The sequence below is a fragment of the Gadus morhua genome, chromosome 1 (genome assembly GCF_902167405.1).
Source record: "Gadus morhua chromosome 1, gadMor3.0, whole genome shotgun sequence".
NCBI classification, from domain to species: domain Eukaryota; kingdom Metazoa; phylum Chordata; class Actinopteri; order Gadiformes; family Gadidae; genus Gadus; species Gadus morhua.
In genome coordinates, this window is record NC_044048.1 from 13,216,315 (window position 1) to 13,241,447 (window position 25,133).

Here is a 25,133-nt window from a genome sequence, read left to right on the forward strand (position 1 = left end):
ACCACGCTCTGCCTGTGCTACAGGTATATCCAATAGGAGGTGTTAAGAGTTACAGTGACTCAATGTTTTGTTACAGGTATATCCAATAGGACATGTTAGATTTACAATGACTCAATGTTTTGTTACAGGTATGTAGGAGGTGTTTGAGTTACAGTTCAATGTTTGTAGTCATACAGTACATATATAAAGGAATGTTGGCGTCATTAGAAGAATACTGCATCTCAAAAAGCTTACTAATCCTAACCCTAATCTACCACTGAAACCATGTCCAAGCATTTCAACACGGGCTATCCCCATGACGGCAGAGGGAGGGTTATTTTCATTTTGAAATTATCGTAATTCTAATGCTCAATTAAACAATATATATTATTTATGGCCAATTCTAATCTTATAGACAATAATACAGTTTTTCTCCTTTTCAGATGGGATCCGGTAAAAACATAACCCCGGTTTCGCTCCTCGGCAGTTAATACACCCAATCGCACAGCAACTTTCTGGCATATCGTTTTCACCTCAAAATACCAACTTTCGTTCGTACGGTAAAACTGGCGACGTCCTGGCAGATCCTTGATTAGGTTACTAAGTTGCTAGAGAACGTTGTTCTTGCCCGCCAGCCAGTCGTCTTGACGTCTCGTGCAAAGTATGAATTCCTCTTACAATTTGAGCTATCTTCTTCAGGGAAACGAATTTCCAACGCTCAAATTAGCGTTGGTCAGGCCAAATATTTGAAATTGTGTTTAGTATAGGCTATGTGTATGTTTCACTGAATTCCTTTCAAGCAGAGTTGCAAGGAAGGAAATTGGGTGAATGGATGCTGGGTCGACGGACGATGGATGGTGGATGGATCGATGCAAGGCCGTTTCTGGACTATGCTCCTGCTAACTTTTCAGAACATTTCAAGTGAGTGGAATTTTAGGGGCAAATTTATTTTGAATTTCAATGACCATAAGGTCTGGGACTTTTGACCAAGGCCGGATCTAAACAGGCGGCCGAATAGAATCGACACTAATGAATGGTGGTGGATAGATAAAAAAACTGATAAATAGGTAGAAGTGGTTATGAATCCCATCTTTCTTCACTGCATTCTCCTTGCACGAAAAAATAGAGAGACACAATTCAGGTTTGAGCTTGAGCATTTATTGTTGTTTTGTTTTTGTTAAATTTTCTTTAGTTTCTTTTTTTTTTGGTGGGTACCTGTGTTTTCTAAATGGATGCTTGAAAACCCCATCCGTTGGTTTTGCATAGGTCTCGCCTGTCAATGGACGACTGTCCTTTCGGGTCAAGGGAAGTTCAGTACATCACAAAAACCATGCAGAAATAGTGAAAGGCACAATCACCACAGATATCAGATACACCAATTTTGTAGGTCTATTTGTCGTTTTTTTATTGGGGAGATGTGTACTCTATTAGATGTGACACGGGGCGTGAACCCTGACATGTTTTGAAGCTGCCATCATTTCAGGGCGCAACATACATATATAAAACTCCCCAGACATTCAACCCTTTTATTTTTTAAAACATCTTACAATGTGAACAACTCTTCTAATAACTATATTGTAAACTACAAGCTTACTCCTTTGTATGTTTTTTAATTTGATTTATTTTGTTGCAGATACTTATGTTTGAATATGATTTACCTCTGACCTTCTCTTCCTCTCTACACGCACACATCTCTCACACCTCATTGGTTCAACCCACTTGTGAGCAACCACTTTCTTCCCCGTAGTATTGGATGACAGAACCTAGCCTTCCACTAAACAAACACCACACTGCACACAACGCCCTTCGTTAACATTACATTGGTGAGGAAGGGGAAAGAGAAAGGGGGAAAAAAAACAAATGAATAAAACAGAACATAGTGGTAGCTCTCTGTGATGGTAAAAAGCACCCACGCCCACTTGTGATCTCTCCTCGTCTTTGCCTTTGATTTTTTTCATTCTTTCTGTGTGACAGCTTTCTGTTCATACACCACAGGCACAGCTTGTTAACCTCCGAGGCACAATCATGATAGAAACCCTCGTAGGGATTAAGGCAGCATTAAAAATAATAAATGGAGATCTTTGAGGTTGTGGGCGTGTACATCAGTGTCCAACCCACTGAGCCACTGGACTGTTGAGACACATGACACATTCATAAACTAAAGAAAAGACAAATATATAATATTAATAATTATATCATAAATTATTCTGAATAAAACATTTGTTTAAAGTTTGTAGATTGTGATGACGAGGTAAAATAAAATATAGGCCTATATGTCTCGAAAGAACTGGAAAGGGACGGTAATTTCCAAAACTAGCTGAAGGAATCCTCCAACTCAATCATTATGTCAACGAATCCTCTACCACCGCTTCCAGAAAAGCAGGAGGCCTATTGTCCTTTTTTTGTCTTCCACTAGGGGGCAGTGGTTGCTTATGGCACAAATACTGTGAACCTAGCCATGTTCCCAAAGCTCAATGCAGGACTTGAAAGTGGAGTGAAACCCACTTTTGGCCATGGAAATAGATAGTAGAGGTGAGGCAGAGAGAGGATTCCCTCCAGTCATGTTGGAAACCCCTATGTGGACTGAAATCATGACAGGCTTGACATATAGGAGCATGACAGGTTATTTACAGAGACAAATAAAATACCTTTGTCCATATATAATCTTTTTTTGTGAATTTTTTAGATTTAGCATGTTATGAAACATTCTCTCTTACAGACAGTTTAATTAAAATAAAAAAACTGAAAATAAATCAACAAGCACACTGCACACAACTATAAATTTGACTCACAAATGTATAACAGTGCAAACTTACATCCATGTCTCAAATAATTTACATTGGTATATATTCATATACACTTCAGCACCATCGTTTACTATTGTTGTTTGAATATATATATCAGTTAGCTTGGTCAGGTGGACCCTGTTACGGCTAAATGTGCTGTAAGAGAGAGAAAGGAGCTAAAAAGATGTGTGTTGTGAGAGAGATGGAGAGATAGAGAACAAGAGAGAGAGAGAGAAAGAGAGAGAGAGAGAGAGAGAGAGAGAGAGAGAGAGAGAGAGAGAGAGAGAGAGAGAGAGAGAGAGAGAGAGAGAGAGAGAGAGAGAGAGAGAGAGAGAGAGAGAGAAGCCAAAAGTGCAAAAGAAAAAAATAGAGAGAGCCTGTCACCAATGAAGGACAGCCTGATCAAGTGTGTGTGTGTGTGTGTGTGTGTGTGTGTGTGTGTGTGTGTGTGTGTGTGTGTGTGTGTGTGTGTGTGTGTGTGTGTGTGTGTGTGTGTGTGTGTGTGTGTGTCAGGGGCGGATAATCTCATGTTTCTTCTCATCGTCATCATCCTAAGCATTGTGTTTGTCTGCAGTGGTAAGGGAGTTCTTTTTGTGTTTTCACGGATGTCACAATATTAACAACACGCGCGCACCACTGGGATGACATGTGCTGGGCTTTTAAAAAAAAAAAAAATCTTTCTGGAAGCACCCTCCTCACAGATGATTTTTCAGTTCATTCGGTTAAAATAACGTTAATTAAAAGTGTACTTTCCGTGTTTCACAGGGGGAAAGAATGTGTAAAGTTTTGAATATCCTTGGACATCCAACGGAGAACGAATGAAAGATGATGAACAGAAAACAATGTTATAAAACTGCCCTCCATACCACTCTGGACCTCCTTTACCCTGCCCTACATTGTAGCCTCCTGCCATGCCACGAGCCTTACATTTGGTCAAAGCTTTTGTCAAGTATATCTTATACGTCTCTTACAGACACAGAAAACAAGAGTTCATGGTGACATCATGCTAGTTATTATGTTTTAGAAACCACCTTATTAATGTGCTGGTTGTTATTGTTATTAATCCTATGCCACTTGCTGGTTCCTATAGTGATGTCATCACACAGACTCATTAACAAGGTTGTTAACTCATAGGCTGCACAGAGAGCCACAATACACTTACTTTATCTACCTTATCTAACCACACCCTCCTCTTGCAGTATCAACTAATGCAACTCATTGTATTTTTGTTCATCCTCTTCCCATCCTCTACTTTGCTTATATCTTTCAAACAGCGATAAGAGGTGAAATGCCAACGGTTGTTTCAGATTAGTAAATTGACTACCTCTTTTTCATCTCAGCTTCTCTTTTTCTAATATAACGTGATATATTATCATGAGAAGAGGCCAGTCCAACACAAGAGAAGCAAATTTCTGGCATTTCCTCCTCACTTGCTACATAGTGGTACATCCCTCTTACTCTCAAAAACAAAAAGAGAATGAGGTTTTGGTACAATCCCATTAAATCTCAACTTCATTACATTATTCAATCTAATGTATTTTACTGTACAAAATTAATTCTGATTAACAGAGAAAGTACACCCTTAATTTTTTCTTAGAATTAATATAACTACTACCACCAATCGTAAACAATAATATCTGGGATAAAATAAAATAAAAAATATTTTGTAAATGAACATCCTTTAGGTTTCAGTTGCAGGGTAAATTGAGAACAAACTAATATAGCACTATTTTATTAAAGTCCGGGGACATTCATATTTATATTTGTTGTTTTGCAGATCTACAGTGACTTTAAACATTGTATTACATTCCTAATCATGTTTTATATAAGAGAAGAAAAATTAACTCAGAATATTTGTATTGGGTGAATGAAGCTAGTGCTAATTCGGGGTGACAATGTAGCAGTTTGTGACTAAGCCTTCAGAGCCTGGGGTGTATCTGTCTAGGTGCAACGTGTTGATGTCCCATCTTCTGTATGTGAATGACCTTGTACAGCATGTATGCGTACCCTGGGTGTGACTATGATCTAGAAATGCCTTCAGAGTAAACGGCCCTCCCCGGCGAGGACTAATGGCAGACGCTGCGGTTTCCGGGCTGGTGAAGGAAGGTGTTTCTGGCGTGTGCGGCGTGGCGTGGAACCTGCTCCCTGACGCGGTTCTGGCGCTGGATGCGGTTGCGACCCAGGTGGCGCCTCTCGATGCGTGCCTTCCCGCGCTGGACCCGTGCCACCTGGGTGACCTTGGCCAGGGCTCCGGCCTGGGCAGCGGCTCCACGGCTCGCCCTGGTGGGCATGGCGGGAGCGGCGGGCTGGTCGGCTACCCTGCTGCATTGTGGGGGCGGTGGAAGGGGGATGGTTAACGCGCTGACCAAAGAGACGGCATCAACGTTTGTTTCAAGGCGGTGTCCGAGCTCCTACCTCATGCTGCCTGCCAGGCTCACGCTCTCCTCCCCCACCACGGAAAGGTTGCCGTTGGAGACCATGGAGAGGTTGTTGGGGGAGACGTAGACGGACATGCTCGGGTGTTCGATGAGCAGGTCCTCCATGGGGCTGGCCTCGGCAGTGGCGCCCTCTGCAGTGAAACAGGGGGGAGGGGTGACAAACCAACTCTCATCCATGCAGCCTCTTTCCGAGCCTGTGCTACTGCTACCACCCCCACCGCCGCCACATTCACGCCCGGATCCGGGGGACGCGGACAGCGCCGACCCTTCGGCCCGTCTGGACAGGGTCCCGGGCGTCGAGGCCCCCGAGACCCGGGGCCGGGACTTGGCACACGGGCCTAGCGGCGTCTCGAGCTCTCGCGCCCGGCCCCTGTGTGTCCTGCGACGCTTGAGAGGTGGGCGGGGCCACTCGGTCTCTGCGAGTGTCGTTTGCATGTTGTCCTGACGGTTCGGTTGTACGTTGCCCGGACATGATTGTACCACCCGCTCACACTCAAGCGGGATCGTGCAATCACCTTCCACTGAGAGCACGACGAGGGGCAGATCAGGGATGGTTTGACCAATCGAGGAATGGTGTTTAGGGGAGGGCGGGCGTATTGCATAATTTGATGCATAAGGTTTGAGAAAGCCATGCAGGGCATGAGGGGACAATTTTAAGTGGGGCACGTTCGCACACACACACGCACACACACACAAACCAGTGTGGGGAATGTGAGGTTGTATGAATAAAAATTGGTAGGGGGAGGATTGGGTAAGGACACAACACAGAACATAAACGTAAGAATCATATCATTAGTTATGTGTACCCTCTAAGCTCCTCTTTGTTATGTCCTTGACATAATGTTTGTCTTGAGAGGTATGTTTAAACTGCAAGGATCATTAAAATGGCTTTTTACTAAAGGGCCTAAAACATTATTTGCAAATTTATGCAAATATATTGATATATTACCTTTGTCATGATTGTGATCATAAACAAAGAGGGGAGGGGTGGATTTTCACAGACAATCACATCCACTTCCATCACAAGAGAGAAACAACACTGACCGAATGGTAGCAATAGTGTGAGATAGCACTCCTCTGAATTAAAACCCGTTATGCACCCCTTTCCGTCACTCCTGCCCATCAATAGCTTTTTTTTAAACGTGCGGTGGCTTTGACATTCGCTTTCACAGGACCCCTCCAACCTTGTGGTGGTGGGTGGATGCTGGTTGAATTGAAAGGGCTTGGGTGGTGGGAGGGGGGACTCACCAGGCAAGTTGACCAGCATCCAGCCCTCCTCGTCTGCCTCCGTCACACAGGGGTTCTCCCCCTTCAGCTCGGCGGCCACCTCCTCCACCTCTCCGAAGAACAGACTGCTCAGGCGCTGGAACATGGCTGCTGCTCTCCCTGCTGTCCGATGGACCCGGGCCCTCTGATGTCTCTTGGTTTTTGATCCGCTAAACAAAGCTGTAGCTGCCTTTTGTTTTTTTGGTCTTATTTATTAACCAATTTTGTTGCTTGTTACTTGTGTTTGATATATTTATTTAATTTGTTTCCTAAGCTTGCTCCGCTGCTGGATCCCTGTGCTTGCTGGACAGGAGTGTGCAGGCTTCCGTAGTGCAAATGTAAGGTTTCACTTGGTTTTGAAGCAAAGGCCTGAAGAAAGAGGAGGGGATGAGGAAGATTGTTATTATGGAGAAGAGATGTTAGACAGTCTATTCCACTGCTCAGCTGTCTATTCGCTGAAATATAATGGCCCAAGGCTCAATGCAATACAACAAATAACAAATCAAACAGAAGAAACATTTACCTTCATTGAAAGAACATTGGATTGAAAATAATAAGAATAATTAGAAAACCGTCCATCCCTTCTTGAATTTTGACAAACATTGTAAAGTAGCAGAGTAAAAAGTATGTATAGGCCAACAAAAATAAGCCCTTGTTGAGACCAATAAAGAGAAGGGAAGTCCAGTTACAGTGAAAACCATATAAGAATGAGGGACAAGGGCAGAAATAAATGAGGCAAAAGACCTGGCCTAGATCCCAACATGATGATATAACTTCACACAGCTGGTGGAACCGTTTCGGGTTACACATAACATAGAGGTCAAGACCAAACCATCTTAACAGTCCTGGGCTGTACAAGACCATATGTACGGTCTGTCTGTATGAAAAGGTTATGTGAATGTTTGGTGAAGCGGTTTGGGGAGTTTGAAAGAAGAGACGTACATGGACGCTTGTCTGAAAAGTGAGACTTCCTGCAATTATTTGACTGGTCGCCATGGTGACACTGACAACAGGGCAAGTCTCTTTAGCAGCAGTGTCAAGTAGGCCGTAGGCAGTTTCGCCTTCTGGAAGTTTATTAGTTCCTCAGGCAGAGAGCATCGTTTACCAAGAATACAATTAATAAATAATATCCTTGAATAAACACGCATTGATACAGAGTTTTTTTCTGCTAAAGTATCTATTTTAAGTTATTTAATATTGCAAAAAGGTAATGTGACCATGTTGGAAGGTCAGTGAAGTCTAAACTCTTGGGTAGAAATGAAACAGAACAGTTTATGAAGAGCAGCAGTAATCGCAATTAAATAAAAAAATAATCGTATTCCGAGAGCATACGTTTGTTTGGTGTAGGATCAATAACAGATGAATTTCTGAAAATAAGAGGACCCTGCACTAAAAAAATCGAAAAAACGTTTCTTATTTCTCTGCTCCCTAGCCCCCTAAAATCCTATTGAATTCCAGTTATGTTCAGAGCTCCCAGCCTGCCCCTTTAACGCTGGGAGGAGCATATGTGCGCAGGAAGGGAGGGTGGGGGGTGGGTAAAAAATAAAAACAAGACTTCAGTGACGAAACAAATCCACGTCACTGAAGCTGCAAGTAGGCTCTGCCTCATATACAGTATAATGGTTAGCCCACCGAGCGGCAAGAGAAAAAGGGAAAAAGCAAGAGGAAAAAAAAACGAATTTAGGGTTGATGGCGAAAGTACAGACCCTTACTACACTACCCGTCGTTTTCTCTGTTGAATAATACCGAATAAACCGATTCAAGCATATTTCTATGTACAGTGAAATCACTTGACATATGTCATGGAAAAAAGACTGCATCCAGCAGCCAATGTTTACATTTTTATATGTAAAGAAATTCTAGAGACTTCTTGGGGGGAAATCTGGCCTGTAGGCCTATTCAAGTCTTTAGGCTATTAAGGTTAACCATGAATTATCCTGTAAGCTTTCAGCTAAGGGTCAAAGCAATGACAGTTTGGCTCAGCTGCATAGCAATCACGGAATACATAGATAATGCCATGGGGATTTCATAGCCATAACGTAATCGCTCGATTGTGAAATTAGAGCATATTATGAGTGATAAAGCAACACTCGCCAAAGACCTGATTGAACAATATATTCAGTGCGATCCCCAATAGAAGGATTGGTCGGGGGTTGTTATATTTTGAGAGACTGGAATATAGATCACTGAAGCGTCTCAAAGACATCATTGCTTTGAGAAAGACGACAAGCGAATCTCTTGATCCACAGCCTACACGATGCAACGATAAACACATCAGCAACTGTCGACAGTCAACAACTGTAAACAGGCATACTACTGTTGTGTCGTCCATTTATGCGTTTTGTGTTATGCTTGTGGGCCACATCTGATATATTTTTAGGCCCGAGAAGGGTGCACAAAACAGTTGTAGTTTGACACCACTTTAGCTCTCAACCTGACCATAATCATGCAACACCAAACGTAATCGAGTAAAAAAGTAAAGGAACATCTTACCTGCCTTTGTAATATAATTCAAGTTGTAAACGTGATCTCACACACAAAGTAGAAACGACAACAACTCGTAAAGCATAGCTTTAGGTAGCCTTTAAGTGAGGTAGTTATAACACTATAATAAAAAAATAAATGGCTTTCTTCTCAGAAGAAGGACTTCATGCAATATTTTACACCGACGTTTCTCTTCAGATCAAAACATCTGCAGCTTTCCTATTTTTCGTTTATTCCCTGCAGATCGACGTTCTGTTCTGTTTACTGCCGCCTCCAGCTGATCCTCGGATCAGAATGTAGAACGTACAAAACAGCTGATTGTGAGATCACAATACACTCTGAAACGCCCTTTTCCCCGCCCCCTTCACGGTTCGACCTATCAGAATATTACACAAGACGCAAACCGGGCCTCTTTATAGCAACCGAGTGGGGGTTGGGAGAAACGAGCTGTCACCCTGCACCCAGATTGAAGCTCGGACTTTTCCCACAAACGGATGATGTTCATGGTATAGACTGGCAGAAGGCAAACGTGTACGGGGGGTTGTTAAATCAGAGAATATAAGGGTTTGTTGTTAATAAAAAAAAAAATGGGTTAGTTGTTAAGTTAGTTTGCAAAAAGTATCGTTACATGATTGCATTCTTAATTGAAATCGTGAGCTGAATTGATCCAACAGTTCAACACATAACCACCAAAGCTCCGGCTTTATTAGGCCTACATAAAGGCAACTCAACTACGAAATTGTACATTTCCATTTAAGCCTTCTTCAATTGGTTCCATCCCTATATCACATGATTTATCGTTATACATAGTTAAATCAATGGAACAATATAATGCTTCAACGCGGAGGTTTATTGCATACTTGGGAAACATTAAATAGTTTGAGCAAACATGGGCCTTTATTTGATTGCTAGTGATGAAGGATATTTCCATCTATGTAAATACCGTTGCTGTCCCCGTGGTTTATAACCATGACAGCTTCATTGTCAAACATAATAGCGCCTCAGTAGTGCAATCTTCGAAGTGTAGGTTTCGAATTTAATTTGTAAATAATAACTTTCCCCTCCCCTTCGCCGTCTTCCATTTTCTGCTCCACATCTGCTGGGCCCTCCGACTGTCCGTCAAACCAGGCCAGCCAATGAGAAAAGCTTTATCTTCTGAATGCAGCACTCGAGGAGCCAATCAAGGTAGGAGATAGAAAACCATCTGCAGGCTGTCCCACAAATAATCCGTCGCTACTAGTGTCCCATTATTTAAAGACACAGCTAACTGGTGAATCATCAGTGGTCCGTTGTGGCGCATAGAGAATGTGTGTATGATTGGTTTGTGTGTGTTTGTTGGAACGGGGACGGAAGGGTGTGTGTGTGTGTGTGTGTGTGTGTGTGTGTGTGTGTGTGTGTGTGTGTGTGTGTGTGTGTGTGTGTGTGTGTGTGTGTGTGTGTGTGTGGGGGGGGGGGGGGTATTATGTGCATTATTATTAACTATGCAAGAGTGGTCAATGTCATGAGCACCAATAGCCACGCATTTATTTCCAAAGATAAATTTATCTTTGGAAACACGCATACATAGACTACTTACTCAGCATATTTTTTCTACTTGTTTTTCAAACTTGTGACCTCACCAGAGGAAAATAGATAAGGGTGGGAGAGTGGGAGTCAGAGAGAGAAAGAGAACGAGCGAGAGAGAGTCATATATATATATATATATAGAGAGAGAGAGAGAGAGAGAGAGAGAGAGAGAGAGAGAGAGAGTCAGAGAGTCAGAGAGAGGGAGAGGGAGTCAGACAGAGACTTGAGTTCAGCGACTAAATACAAAGTTGCAACAGGAGCTCACTCAGAGCAAGATGATAAGGTTTTTGTGCTATACAGTTACCAGGTGCTAAGCAACTTACCCAAAAACGCATGCATATATCGTCCTCTCTGCGTTATGATCATATTCCTGCCCCAGTACCTCAGTGCAGACCAACCTTTAGCCAGGACACCCTGTCATGCTCTTCATGTTGGTGTTTCGGATCAGAACGGAGTCCCAGTCGCTGTCCTACCTTTAAATCGTGTCTATATCTTGCCATGCTCAGAGTTAAAAGCATTCATATCTGTAAAAGGATTGGGATATTCACAAGAGAAGAAAGGTCATGGATTATTCAATGCTCAGCGGAGTAGAATATTAACACACCAGGATGACACGCAGAGACGTGTTTACCTATGTCATGGCCACCTTATGACATAAGTAAGCACCTTCACCTCACATCACTTGCTCCGGGGGGTTTAGTCTGAGGACACCTGCTGGGAAGGGGTCATGTCGTTTTGCAGGGCTATCACTTGTTTTTGATGTGACCTTTACCTTTACACAGGCATGTTGGTACAGGGCTTCAAACAGGATTCCTACCCTTTTCAAGGGTGCATTGAGCACTAGGGGAGAGGTCACAGCAGTGTGTGTGTTTGTGTGAGTGTGTGTATGTCTGTGTGACTGTGTTTATGTCTGTGTCTGTGTATGTATGTGTGTATGTGTGTGTGTGTGTGTGTGTGTGTGTGTGTGTGTGTGTGTGTGTGTGTGTGTGTGTGTGTGTGTGTGTGTGTGTGTGTGTGTGTCTGTATGTGTATGTGTGTGTGTGTGTGTGTGTGTGTGTGTGTGTGTGTGTGTGTGTGTGTGTGTGTGTCTGTATGTGTATGCCTTTGTCTGTGTCTCTGTCTGTTTCTCTGTCTTTGTCTGTTCCGGACCACACAACCCAACAGCTGATCCAGGGTGGAATGCTGCTCCGTGCTCTTGATGACCCGGCATGTGAGTAGCATGCAGCGTGTCTCACCAGCCACACCCCTCAGTACAGCTGTTGTTTGTCAACACAGGAAAAGGCGGGGCTGGAAATGACGACTGTGAAGGCCTGTTTGTAGACCACCTCTCCTCCTGAGCACACTTGGAAGATAAGGCCAATGATAGCTAAAGGAAAGGGCCCAGGTGTTTCGTGAATTAAACTGGGATGTTCACCATTGCATTAGGCCTGTATAGTATCACTGGGCCATCACAAGTCTTGAGTTATTTGGATTTGGCTTATAATAGCATTCCGTGTTTTAAGGCGTGTGCTGAAAGTAAAAAACCTGTCTTGGTGGAATCCCTTCTCCACCCCAAGCATTGTTATTAATTTAGTCATAATCAGTTTCCGTGTAGCCATTTTGTTTGCAAACTAGCGATGTCACAGTGACGAACCCGTGTGCACACGCTTTTATTTTGGTGCCCCTTTCTTGGCTCTCTGCTGGGCCCTCTCTGTCCCCTCTTGAACCCCCTGCAGCCAGACGATAAGATCCCTGTGGCAGCTGATAGACCAGGGGCCTCTGGCTGGCCTCTCTCTGTCAGAGGAACTCTCCCTTTCCATCAGCTCACAGCTGATACCGCAAAAAAGGCCACGTTTTGGCCCATGCCATACAGCAACAGGCGTCATGTGCGTCATTTGCTGTTTAAAACTGTGCGGCAACCTTTTTGTTGTTGTGAATCCTTTACTTTTGATTGTATGTTTTGATTGCCTCCAAACTCACTTGGGATAAAAGAGTCTGCTCCATGTCTACATGTGATGCAAATGATATAATATATTTACTTCATGATATTTGTATGTATTATGTTATAATAACGAATCATGCTTGATCCCTGTCCAGACCTTACTGGGGCTTCTTCGGATGTTATGGTCCAGTCCAACAAACATGTTCAGATTATGTTCGGTAAAGAGCTTATAAAAGTAATCTATGATGTTTTTTTTCAGTGAAAAGTGATTTGTCAGAGGAAATGTCAAACTCAAATGCACATTGAAAGCCAATAAGGCCTTATCCTCATAGGGTGCGATCTACGACGGTAACGAACTGATAACCCTTACCAGTTAGAACATTGTGAACAAAGGATAAGAGGATAAGATATTTTCTAGAGCAAGCTCTGGGTTGATCTGTATGTAGACTTAATCAACACAGCTGCAGAGATCTGGAGTGTCCTCTTTGCATCTGGGATATAGGTGACCTGCTGAAAAGTGACTGCAGGTGGAGCGAGACTTAGAGAAAGAAAGAGAAAGAGAGAGAGAGAGAGAGAGGAGAGAGAGAGAGAGAGAGAGAGAGAGAGAGAGAGAGAGAGAGAGAGAGAGAGAGAGAGAGAGAGAGGGAGAGCGAGGCAGAGAGCATTGCATTGTATTGTATAATTAGCTGAATTTCTTTATCAAGGTGTTAGGGACAACAGAGTCTTGTTTGTCCTCAACAAACCCTGGTCCGCTCTTCAGCCCTGTTTTGCCCTTAAGCGCTTGGCCGTCCCTCACACTGGGTCCTTACAAGGCTAGAGCAAACAAGGCCTGGGAGCAGTGTCCTTGGCACTGGTGCACTGGAAAACAGTACGGGACGGACTATGCTATTACTGGTTTGGGAGAGAGGGGAGAGGGGAGAAGGAAGAGTGGAGAGAGTAGAGAAAGAGAGGGGAAAGAGGAGAGGACAGTCCTGCTTTCACACTCGAAAGTGGCCTATTTTAAACCATCCCCACGGATTAAGATTATCATGGATGATGCAAGTTTATGTTTGCAGCAAAGATAGTCATTTTTGCTTCTTCTCTGCCATATGGTTAAACTGATGAGCTCATATAGATAGCACTTATAGCAGGTCTAATCTCCCTTGTCAAGTCTGGATTCTGGATGGAAAATGAACCACCATGCTCTGTTTCTCAACTCGACCCAAAATGAACTTGTCCTATGACTAAAATGACACTGTTTAATCTATATTAAACCCTTAAATGTTGACCATTTCTTGGGTGGAAGGTGAGTTTCAAATGAATGTTTGAATTGATTATGACGGATTAGAAAATATGTAGGACTCAATAAATCCTATTTCCCCGCAGGATGACGCGTTGGTTAACGTGATACGTTGGTGTGCATAATGCTCAATTCTAATTTTTAAACGGAACAGACTCGTACTCGTCAAATAGAAGATGACATAAATTCGTCTCAAACAAGACAAAAATAACTATCTCTTGGTTATATAAATAACATTCATCGTAATTTGTACAAATATGTAAACTGCTCCGTCGAGTTACATTGGGGATGTAGCTCAGTGGTAGAGCGCATGCTTTGCATGTATGAGGCCCCGGGTTCAATCCCCGGCATCTCCAAGGAACTATTTTTCCCACAATTTTTGTTTTAATCTTGGGACATAATTTATTGTATTCGGTAAAACCTATTGTACAAAGCAATTTTTTTTGGGGAATAGGGTATTTAAATAAGAAAATAGGCTACTCTTCAGATTCTTCTGTAAATAACCCCCCCAAACTGTACGATTAAATACAGTAGGCCTACTAGCCAACTACTTAGCTTTAATAATGTAATTTAGCACACGCATTTTGCATGGTGTGCAGGTTATGCAGGCTATATGCTTAATGGTTATGTTCAGTAAAACATTTACCATAAAAATAATGAAGGGGTGGAGTTTGTTAAAGAAAAAAAATCGATGGCCCAGGCATGTCTATTAAGAAAGGATTGCGAAGAGCACCGCAAATGTACAGTAAGCTAAAATGGAAAAAATCTCTGGTGATCATGCATCAACGTCAGCTTAGATTCAGACAAGCCAGAGTGCTGGTGGGACACACTATCTAACCATGAAACAAGACTACTTTGAGGTCAAGCCCCTGCATGTGATGTTCCCTGTGTCCGTTACACGTAAGCCTGCTCAGGGAAGCACATTATGATCTAAAAATACTTTTTTACACAAACGCCACGCCACCTTTCCCTGTTCCAGTTCCATGCCTCACGATCCACACATTTTCTGGACGGGGGGAAATGTCGTTTGCACGTGCCTCTGCCTCCTAAAACCAGATAAGACACAATCTCCCACAATAACCACTGTAATGAAACCTTTATTTATTTTAATAATACAGAAGAAGAAAGAAGAAAACCTACATAGATTAACAAAAACATCCAACAGGAGTTATGATTGTATGGTTCTTTACAGAGAAACAAACACTGTTTTAAAACACCTGTTTGCCTTCTGCTGTTGCAAGTATTGAAAGTATTGAAAACGAATTCAGCCTCTCTAAAGATTCCCTTTCTGAACTGAACAAACCCATGCTGGTTCTCCCCAGAAAAAGGACCTCCCTTCTCTACATCTACCTTGTAACAAACCAAGGTAAATATGGTCTTCTTCTTTCCAGTGAGGTCATGTCTCGTACAAGTAATCCGTTTAGAGCTGATCTGTAATTAGCTTTGAAAGATGACGGTAGATCCATTTTTTTTTAAAAAAAAGGGGTACGGACACATGGTCCAAAGTTTAAGGAAATGTTATGACTATATTTTAGGCCTTTAGTCTCGAACAACATTTGAAGAAAAATCATTATGAATGCAAAAAAAAAAAAAAACACAACGGTGTAAGAACATAAAGTCAGTCTTTAAGTCCCACTCATTGTGGTATTAGGTTGCCCCCTGGTGGTTCATCACAGAAATAGTCCAGATTTCCAAACCATTTGGCTCACATATTTTTTTTACCTTTCAAATGTTGTTGTATGAGGCCTCTGATGAAGAAATTATCTTATATTTACGCTATAAGTACGTTTTTAGGAAATTTTATAAATTTTGCAACGTTGGACCTAGCTGGGAGCAGAATTTCTGTATTTGTACTACTATACAAATATACAGAACAACTAGTGGATCAGTTGCGGGGTTGACTGCTTATTTAGACTCATAGCAGGATACATCAAGAATAAAAATCACACAGTCATATTTTTTATGGAGTCATTTTTTAATAAAAATATAATTATGAAATAAAAATACAAAACTGAATATCGTCTCATTCCCAGAGTTCAGCCATGTTTATTTGCTATGGTAGTCCCAGAAACAGTTTTTTCCTCTGAAAAGCAAAGACGAACATGACACTTGCTACATATGGTGGTTTTGAATCCATTAGTGCAATATCTGCCACATCCTCTGTTGATTTTCACTTGCATATGTGCGTGCTGGGGGATGTACCGATGGCCTCTTGGTTGGGACCCCGTTTAGTGACCCCCCATCACCTGGGGATGGTCTCTTCAGTGCATTCAGAGGGCTCCTTGATGTTACATTCTGTATTGATGGGCTCCAATTGCCTGAAGATGGTTGCCCCGTCTTTGGTGTGCTGAGAGTTGTGTTCACCTGAAATGGATTGGAACAGAATCAATTGAGATACATGTCAACATGTATCTCAATTGATATAATATAATAAACAGTGAAATAGCAGAGACGCATTCTTACCAGGATGAGAGAGGATGCTAGTAGGGCCTGATACAGTCTCTTCTTCATTATGTCTTTCACAGGCAACTTGTGAGCATTGCAGTCCCGCTTGTAGAGGAGCCAGGCTTTGGTCACAGCGAGGATAATCGCGTGCCAGAAGATGTAGACATCCCAGCGGTGCAAATGAGTCCAACAAATCCACACCTCCCATGTATATGTTGTAAGCGAATGAATTTCTCTTTGAAATGAATCATCTTATCTTCAGAGTTGCGCTCTTCCGGTACCACCTGCAGGCATTACTCTCTGAATGAATCAAGCCATGGTCTGAGTTTCCAGGAGTTTGTCTTTCTTTTCCGTCTCCGACACTTTCAAGTTGTTTACAACATGTAATGATGTCAACAGAGATTGGAATCTGTTGCGTGACATCAGATCAGAAACATGGGGGTACTGTGTGTCTGTCTCCTAATACATACGGACTCCAGCCATCTGCACTAGGCCCATCTTCAGACACCTGCCAATCACTTTCTGAATATCACTTGTATCAGTATTTACAGATGTGCAATTCTTCTGAGAGTTGTACTCATTTGTGGATTTCATCAGTTCCTGAATCATGTCTTCTGACCCAAACTTATAGAAGTACTCCATTGGTGTGTGGAGGGAAACCTCATCACTGGTGATATCTGGTCCAGAAAAATCTGTTGTGGTTTGCTGTCTTTTTTCTGTTATTTCTGTTATATTTAGCCAAAATGTATCCAGATAATATAATTCAGAAATGAAAAACACATCAATGTATCTCAGACACACGCATCACACATGCGTGTGTCTTCTTGTAGAGGGCTCATCATCATAATTTATTGTATGAAGAGGCACCAGAGGGCACCCAATAATTTTTTTCACATGTAAAGGGCAGCCAATAAGGCACTTTCTCTCGTATTCGCCACTCTTGAGCCCCCCCCCCCCCCCCCCCCCCCCCCCAGTCCGCCACTGCACACACACACACACACACACACACACACACACACACACACACACACACACAGAGAAAGCGTTCCCTTCTTATGTCCTTTTACCGTGGATCAATATCATCGGAGTGACGTGGAGCTGTGTGCGATCGACCTGGAAGCAATACCTCACTGTGGTGGAACACAAGCTTCCCCTGCATTACAGCGCGGTCAGAAGACTCTGAAGCAGAGACGCTCTGGAGCAACAGCGCCATCTGCCTGCAGAGGCTGGCCTTTCTTCTCTCCGGCGTTCCCAGGTTCAGAGCTGCGATCGGGTGGGTGGAGGACACTTGCCTGAACGGCGGTGAGGTGCCTCCTATGGCTCTGGCACCAGTGACACATGGCTGGGAAGGGGAGCAGGTTGAGGAAGGTGGTGGCCCGCAGATGTCAAACGCTTGGAAAAGTGGCATGACATCCGGCGCTTGCAAGAAGGAGACATTACCTGCTGCATGTGCATGGTCCTGCGATCCCCTTTGGATCGAGAATCTGCGAAGCCCTGCACTGACGGAGTGAGAGAGGAACTCAGTCATCCAGTCCTCTGTTCTTAAATGAGCTCTGGAAGAACAGAGAAGAGGGACTCACAGTCAATTCAGTTAAAAGGTGAACACAGGGATCCCTGGCTTCAGAAGTTCAATGTTGTTTTTCTTCTTTCTACTATGCATTAGTTATCATTTAAATTATAAAAGATAACAATAGTAGTGATCATGATGATTCACAATACAATGATGATTATAATGACGTAGTACAATTACTATTAAATACCGGTGGTAGGGGACATCGCATAGCATTCAAATAATTGTTCTGAATGGGCTAAAATTGTGTTAATAAATAGTGACTTCAATTATATTGGATGCTACTTGAAAATGAAGAGACACAAAAATGTGTGTGTGTGTGTGTGTGTGTGTGTGTGTGTGTGTGTGTGTGTGTGTGTGTGTGTGTGTGTGTGTGTGTGTGTGTGTGTGTGTGTGTGTGTGTGTGTGTGTGTGTGTGTGTGTGTGTGTGTGTGTGTGTGTGTGTGTGTGTGTGCGTGCTACAAATTCGGTGCATATTGGCCCAGTCGCACAGTGTGAGGAGGCTTGTTCTCTCAGAGGGCCGATGCCTCTCTTTTCTTCATCCTCATTATGAAGCACTGTTGATTCAGACATGCTCAGTGCACCAGGCGTACGCATTGAGCTCTCAGTCCCATTGGGGCTGGAGTTGTGTCTGCACTTAAGTGTGGTCAGAAGCATGTAGTCGGTAGGGTATTATGGCGGTGAGCCTGGAGACAGCTCTAAAACCACATCACCTGGGATCACGTTACAGGACATCCATACCGCTTTAAGACCATCACTTACCCCACACGAGCCAAGCTGCTCCATAACTGATCCAAACTTTGAACCGCTGAAGAAAGCATCTGTCGTCTCCTTGCCCGCCAAAATAGCAGATAAGGGGGAAGGGGGGTGGGGCGATTTTGTGGTGGAAAACAGCTTCTTGTTTTCACCTCAAAATCTGATATTGGATTTGATTAATTTGCATTTTAGTCTTGGTTTCATTGGAAAGAAAATAATAAGCCGCATTTTACTGTGGTTGTTTATCCGATTATTTTGATAATACGACAGGAAAATGTGCATGAATAAAATCATTGATGTTGATCCTATCCATGTAAGACATGTATTCCGTTTTCTAACATGGTGCTTCTGTATGGGAGTGTACTCACTCCATACGAGCAGCTCTGCATTCCTGAAGGATAACCTTATCTCACCCCTGCTGGGCCTGCAGACATCTCCACCTACATGCATGCAAACAACAGAAACACATGGTGGCATCACACAAACAACCAATCCAAAGATAGATATCTGCTAAAATGTTAGCTTGCAAAACTCATTGGATGAAATCAGTAATACAAAGCATATTTACAAACTTGTGAACAACAAGGCAGGTTGTGGATCCATTCATTCATTCATTCTAATCCACTGCTTATTTTCACAGTGTCTCTGGTAGACTTTGAACGCTGCACTATACTTTGATATACAATGATATTCTGAGAGTGGCCTTCCGTAGTAGAGGCTGGCAAAACACCCACCCTGCTTTACATTTCAATAACAGAAAATGAAATAGCACCACTCTCTGAGACAATAGATGGGCAATCACAGAATAGTCTGCTCTCTTTCACATTCAATCGGACACTGCAGAACAGGTCCTATCCAAATGCAGGTTCACAGAAGAACTCCTGTACTGAATGGAAATGTGTCTTTGGAAAGGTGTCTGTGTGCAAATGAACTGTCTGAATAAGGATGATGCACTGCATCACTGATGGTCGTTGGAAACAGGGTTAGGGTAGTCAGGTCAACCTAAATATGCAGCGAAACAAATCAAGGTTTCACGTTTAGCTGTGTTACGTTCTACAATTATGAAATGTTTTCGAAATAATTGATTTCATTAAAATAATTAAATGTCAGGCCACATAATGATTATTATAATTATTTTAACTATGAACCTTAATGAAAGGGTGTGATGGCCAATCTCAAGGCCCGTCACTGTGTGACTGGGAAGATGAGATGTTTCCTCCCTAAGGCCAGAGTAAAGAACATCTGTTCTAAGCAGAAACATTTCACATTTAATGTCCTGTCTGTCTGCATGTCATAAGGTCACCCAGACCATGTTAGAACACATAAAGGTCTCCCATTAGCCCAGGAGTAGGCCTACAGACTATGTTCTCCCCAACAGCACATCTGATTTGGGACCATTAGGAGTTTTTACCTCTTTCACCTTATTTCACTTGTTGCATGACAGGTGGATTTTCTAATGATATTTTCTTCTTAATTCTGGCACGGCAGAGTAGGCCTTGCGTAGTTTAGCTTCGAACACGGTTATAACCTATTAGGCCTGCCACCATTCCTAGATCTAAAAACAGTTGTTGTCGATCTTTTTTGCATTGTTATTTTACATTCGAGCACGCCTAGCAATGCAGCCCATATTGTGTCATGCAGACCGACAGCAGCCGGCCTTCTACTTTCCCGTATGTCTTTGGTATTCGCCTTTTGTTTTTACAGCAGCCTTGCCCTCCACGACCCCCAGTCTGCTTGGCGTCGGCGTCAACCAGCCTCCTAACGATGTGTGAACTTTTGGGCATGCCGTGACATTCCACACGACCAGAACAATGGCGTCTTTAGACAGGTGCATAACGATTATCCCTTCCCGAGCTCTACCACCATATATCTTTGATGTCGTTGTGCACCGCTAAAAATGGCCACTTATGGCCGCACCATTCCGTTCTAATTTGGCCCCAGACAGTGACTGCGACCTGATGAGATTATCCACACATGGCCAGACTCACACTAACAGATATAGGGGGGAAGCATCACTTCTTCGTATAATAACATTTTAAAGAATGTATACATTCATTCTGCGTTTTGCATCAGGACTTTTGCAACTTTTAAGATAACCAAATTCGGCAATTGATAGCCCTCATTGTTGAGAAAGCGAGTCCCTTTTGCTGTGATAGTAAGTAGACTAGGCTACCTATTGACTGACTATACTGGCTTTCTCCAAATGTTGCTCTTTTCATTACATTATTCAGAAAACGTTGTTAAAACGATCAACATGGGCTTAACTAACGTTACCACTTAAAAGGAAAAGTAGGCCTATGTCTTAAAAATGCCTAGGTAAATTCCAAACCATTCCATGCAGGAACATGTAGGCCTATGTGAAATATCGTATTATACTATAATACTATAAAACTCCAAATACCAATGAATATAAATAATTTTGAGTCAAAGGAGTTTGTGTAACTTCATTGAGGTTGGCGGAGGTGGTAGACGACACCTCATGGGATCGACCTCCCTCCTGTCCGATCCACATTTGAGCCACGATCACAAAAGTCGACTAATAAAGTGCAATTTGTAGAGCCGTGTGTGCCTACAGGCCACCCCTAAAACCGCCACCACGGGGGGTGGGGGTAACATTTCACGGTACCTTGGGCAGTGACGAGCTTAGAGTCCATCATATTGTTCACATCAGTGCGGCTCGTCGGAACCCTGCTGTGACCGCGTGAAGGAGAACAGCAAGTCATTCATTCATCCGAGAGGTTTCCCGTCGCGTGAACTGCTTTTAAAGTCATTATTGCAGTGCGTGATCTTTTATGCAGCAGTGAAAGAACCGTGTGTGTGACCCTCTAAATCCAACGGCACAGGAAGTAACCATTTTTCTCAACATATCACTTATCTATTTTTAACACAGATCTATGGATCTAAAAACGTCACCATTCGTTTCCCTTCCCAAATAGTGGACAATAGTATACACATACAGCAAATATAATCGGCTCTGAAAATAAATTAATACAAAGAGAGGCGTTGGTCAAGTGTAATTTGAATCCAACAGATGACGCTGTAGAGCTCTTTTAAATTCATTGCAAATAAGTAACCATCAATGACTGTGCAGCTTGTATTTGACCAGGTAACATCAAAATAAAAATAAGAGGCACTTGCAAAAGAAAAAAAATATTGTAGCCTGGCTAATCCTATTTTAACTTTTTTTATTTGGATTTCTCACTTGAGTTGAATTGATACAGACACAAATAATACCAAAACACAAAATGTGTATCATTTAATTAGGCAACAACATTTCAACATTTTGGACACGTGTAGAACTTCACAGTCACTGTTTTCCTGAATGGGTGTCTTCGGGGCGGGGATTTGCGCGCCCTCCTACACACCCATCTACCCACCCACCCACTCGTCCCCCTCTGGTCACTATATGAAGGGGGGAACTTCACAACATCCAATTTAGAGTGCAACTTGTAGAGGTTTACCAGGCTGTTGACTACGGGCTCTCTAATTGGGAAGCACCTTTGGAACCTACTGCACGCAGAAGTTGAGGCGTCGGCTTCCTCGTGCACGTCTTATTCCGGACTTGAGGAACAGCTTCTTGGATTTTTGTTCTCCTTTTTGTCTGAACAACATTACATTTTCAAAATGCCTCGGTCCTTCCTCGTAAAGAAGTATTTCTCCCACAAAAAGCCCAATTACAGTGAATTGGAATATCAGTCTGGTAAGTTAACAATTAGCCTACTGTTATCTGTTTTCTTATATATTAGCCTACCACATTTGTGTTGAATATCACTAAACCTAAGAACTTCCGTAAATTCGACTTCCGATCACTTTAATAATTTTATGTTTAACATTAGACTTCCCAAATCATGTTACAGTGGCATCATGCATATCTTTGTTTAAACAGAATCGATGTAGACTAAATGAGAACTGCTTCGATTTATCACGTGACGTCTATGTTGAATGCGCTTGACCGTAACGAGACACCAAGACAGAAAAAGGGCTTACCGTTTAATACGATTAGCTGTTCATTTAGGTGAAGTAAAATCCACCTGACCCTTTCTTTTTTTTTTCTGCTTGCAGTTGTTTTCCCTCGCCACCCTCTGGCTGAACTCCCAACAGGGGCCAACAGTTCTGCCCTGACCTGCTACCCCGTAGGCCTGCTGTGCGGTGTGGACAACTTCCCTGGGGGCCTCGCCCCCGTGTCCCCCAGCACCCCATCCTCCTCGCCCCTGGGGCCACTCGACCTCAGCAGCTCTCCCTTCAGCAGCAGCGGGGAGGAGGATGAAGACGGCGGCCGCACCTCGGACCCGCCCAGCCCTGTGGCCCTCCAGCGCGCGCACCACTGCACCCGCTGCAGCAAGAGCTACATCAGCGCCCCCGCCCTGTCCCACCACCTCCAGTCCCACCACCTCCAGTCCCACCACCGCAGCGCCGGGGAGCCCGAGGTGCACGGCCTGCCCTCCAGCCAGCCCTCCGCCTCCGCCACCACCACCACCACCATCCCTTCCTCCGCTCCCAGAGCATCCTTCCACTGCAAACACTGTCCCAAGGAGTACACCAGCCTGGGAGCCCTGAAGATGCACATCCGCTCCCACACGCTGCCCTGCGTGTGTCCCACCTGTGGCAAGGCCTTCTCCAGGCCCTGGCTGCTCCGGGGCCACATCCGGACGCACACAGGTGAGACCCAGATAGAAAAGTGTGTGTGTGTGTGTGTGTGTGTGTGTGTGTGTGTGTGTGTGTGTGTGTGTGTGTGTGTGTGTGTGTGTGTGTGTGTGTGTGTGTGTGTGTGTGTGTGTGTGTGTGTGTGTCGCCTCTTTTTGCAGTGTGAGCAAATGTTATTGTTTAGAGTGGGTCCTTTCTTTATAAAATCGCATCCTGAATGTGTGCAGGGGAGAAGTGGGTGGTGAAGTCAATCCGCATCATCCCTTACTAATTTAATCAGGAGTGTGAGAGCTTTTATTTTTGCATATTGTTAGTGTAGACCCTGCATGTCATTAGAAAAACAAAGGGCAAATGGAAGGATGGGGGTCTGGGTGTTACTGCTTTGACGGCCTGTTAACGACCGCTCACATGTTCCTGAGGCCTACAACTAACTCCGCCCCCCCTTCCCCCACCCAGGCGAGCGACCCTTCTCCTGTCAGCACTGCAGCCGGGCCTTCGCCGACCGCTCCAACCTGCGCGCCCACCTGCAGACGCACTCGGAGGTGAAGAAGTACATGTGTGCCACCTGCTCACGGACCTTCAGCCGCATGTCGCTGCTGCACAAGCACACCGCGTCGGGGTGCTGCCCGGCCCGGTAGTAGGACCAGCCCCTGCCCAGCCCTCCTTCCCCCTCCATTCCATGCACAACCCAACCCCTGTCGTCCGTCCCCCACCCCCCCTCCTGGGTCGCCGGCCCTCTGGCTAGGGCTGATGGCCCCCTGTTTCTGGGCGAGCTCAGAACAGAATGTGACTCAGAAGACACTTGGTGGGGTGTTGGTCAGTGCTCAACCAGGAGCCAGGAATGAACTGAAAGCTGTGTGTGTGTGTGTGTGTGTGTGTGTGTGTGTGTGTGTGTGTGTGTGTGTGTGTGTGTGTGTGTGTGTGTGTGTGTGTGTGTGTGTGTGTGTGTGTGTGTGTGTGTGTGTGTGTGTGTGTGTGTGTGTGTGTGTCGGGGGCAGCTGGACATCCAGTTAATTCCCAGGAAACCCCATTGGTGCCTGCCGGTCCGGGACTGTGGCCCTCTTGCAGCTGTGTTCATGTCTGTGTGCATACAGGGGATGTCATTCCTCTCCATACTCTACATACATGGCATGCATGTATATGAGCAGCTGTACGTGTGTGTGTGTGTGTGTGTGTTAAGACAGCTGTCTGTGTATTGTGCGCAGTGGAGGCGGGGTGCAGAGAGATGTGTTAGTTGTGGCCTGACGACAGGAGACCCTCCTCTCCGTGCGCCCCGGTCTTCCTCGCCTCACATTTTCCCTCTTCAATTTAACACCGAGCCGAAGATGGACACAATCGACCAAAGAAAACTGCCACGATGTACATCCCAACCTAAGTGGAAGATTCGGTGCTTATACTGTATATGATTGGTTCTGAACCAGATTTTTAAATGCCATTTTTTTTATAAACGGGGAGATATAATTCCTGTCACTAGTGCCTTGTGTTTAAGCCATGTGTAAATAAAGTGTTTTTTTAAAACCCTACCTCTCTCTCTATGTCCATTAATCGTGTTTCAACAGTTGTATTGTATCAAGGTTTACCAGCCACGTTGTTCATTAGGCTCATTCTGACAGATTCTCAATGGCCAGGGAGGCAATATGAGTGTGCGTGCAGACCGGTTTGTGTAATGCTGAGTGATGCATGGAACACCTGCGCACACCTGCCAGGCGGTCGTACCGCTCACACACGCTGAGCACATGTTGCTGTGGCGATGGGCAGTGAAGGCTCAGACTGGGAAAATAAATAATCGGTTAAAGGGTCCAGTATCCCTAGTTGGATAGTTCATTTAGCAAGTTCTTAGGGTTGTATTGTGCGTGTGGGGGATTCCTCCGAATATCTTCCTGCCAGGGGAGAGGTCCCAGCTGGAGGTCGAGTCAAAGAGGGGGGGGAAGTTAATAAACTTCCCCTGCAAATGTGTGTATCGGGTGGGCAGCTACTGTCATTGTCCGTACAGCACACC

General features: G+C 44.0%; 2 protein-coding genes, 1 long non-coding RNA gene and 1 other non-coding gene across 8 annotated transcripts; 2 read left to right on the plus strand and 2 right to left on the minus strand.

Annotated features, from left to right (window-relative positions):
* Positions 1-1,115: 1,115 nt before the first annotated feature.
* tp53inp2b (tumor protein p53 inducible nuclear protein 2b) lies at positions 1,116-11,010 on the minus strand. Of its 5 annotated transcripts, XR_003976206.1 has the most exons (5): positions 8,963-9,270; positions 6,452-6,838; positions 5,181-5,724; positions 4,770-5,087; positions 1,116-3,587 (listed from the first exon to the last, which is right to left on the minus strand). XR_003976206.1 is itself a non-coding variant. In XM_030351943.1 (4 exons), the coding sequence occupies exons 2-4, from the start codon at positions 6,573-6,575 to the stop codon at positions 4,832-4,834; spliced, it is 924 nt and encodes a 307-aa protein (XP_030207803.1). In that variant the 5' UTR covers positions 6,576-6,838; positions 10,843-11,010; the 3' UTR covers positions 1,116-4,831. The 5 variants fall into 5 exon arrangements, 4 of the variants coding, with proteins under 4 accessions (XP_030207803.1, XP_030207786.1, XP_030207815.1 ...); XM_030351943.1 differs by lacking the exon at positions 8,963-9,270 and adding an exon at positions 10,843-11,010 and having other exon boundaries at positions 1,116-5,087; XM_030351926.1 differs by having other exon boundaries at positions 1,116-5,087.
* Positions 11,011-14,003: 2,993 nt separating this feature from the next.
* trnaa-ugc (transfer RNA alanine (anticodon UGC)) lies at positions 14,004-14,075 on the plus strand. Its single transcript has one exon. It is a non-coding gene; the product is annotated as a tRNA-Ala (tRNA).
* A 3,079-nt stretch (positions 14,076-17,154) lies between these two features.
* On the minus strand, positions 17,155-21,541 carry LOC115547497 (uncharacterized). Its single transcript, XR_003977378.1, has 4 exons — positions 21,117-21,541; positions 18,859-18,930; positions 17,605-17,717; positions 17,155-17,506 (listed from the first exon to the last, which is right to left on the minus strand). It is a non-coding gene; the product is annotated as an uncharacterized LOC115547497 (long non-coding RNA).
* Positions 21,542-21,864: 323 nt separating this feature from the next.
* On the plus strand, positions 21,865-24,657 carry snai1b (snail family zinc finger 1b). Its single transcript, XM_030365715.1, has 3 exons — positions 21,865-22,190; positions 22,553-23,149; positions 23,591-24,657. Exons 1-3 carry the CDS (start codon positions 22,115-22,117, stop codon positions 23,770-23,772), a joined length of 855 nt encoding a protein of 284 aa, XP_030221575.1. The 5' UTR covers positions 21,865-22,114; the 3' UTR covers positions 23,773-24,657.
* Positions 24,658-25,133: the final 476 nt, after the last annotated feature.

What these genes read in the sequence shown, in the direction of transcription:
- tp53inp2b (XM_030351943.1), bottom strand. Translation starts at nt 6,575, where the DNA reads ATGTTCCAGCGCCTGAGCAGTCTGTTCTTCGGAGAGGTGGAGGAGGTG. An exon ending in GATGCTGGTCAACTTGCCTG is followed by an intron (nt 5,725 to 6,451) that starts GTGAGTCCCCCC and finishes TCGTGCTCTCAG; the next exon opens with TGGAAGGTGATTGCACGATC. An exon ending in AGCCTGGCAGGCAGCATGAG is followed by an intron (nt 5,088 to 5,180) that starts GTAGGAGCTCGG and finishes CCCACAATGCAG; the next exon opens with CAGGGTAGCCGACCAGCCCG.
- snai1b (XM_030365715.1), top strand. Translation starts at nt 22,115, where the DNA reads ATGCCTCGGTCCTTCCTCGTAAAGAAGTATTTCTCCCACAAAAAGCCC. An exon ending in TGAATTGGAATATCAGTCTG is followed by an intron (nt 22,191 to 22,552) that starts GTAAGTTAACAA and finishes TTCTGCTTGCAG; the next exon opens with TTGTTTTCCCTCGCCACCCT. An exon ending in CCACATCCGGACGCACACAG is followed by an intron (nt 23,150 to 23,590) that starts GTGAGACCCAGA and finishes TCCCCCACCCAG; the next exon opens with GCGAGCGACCCTTCTCCTGT.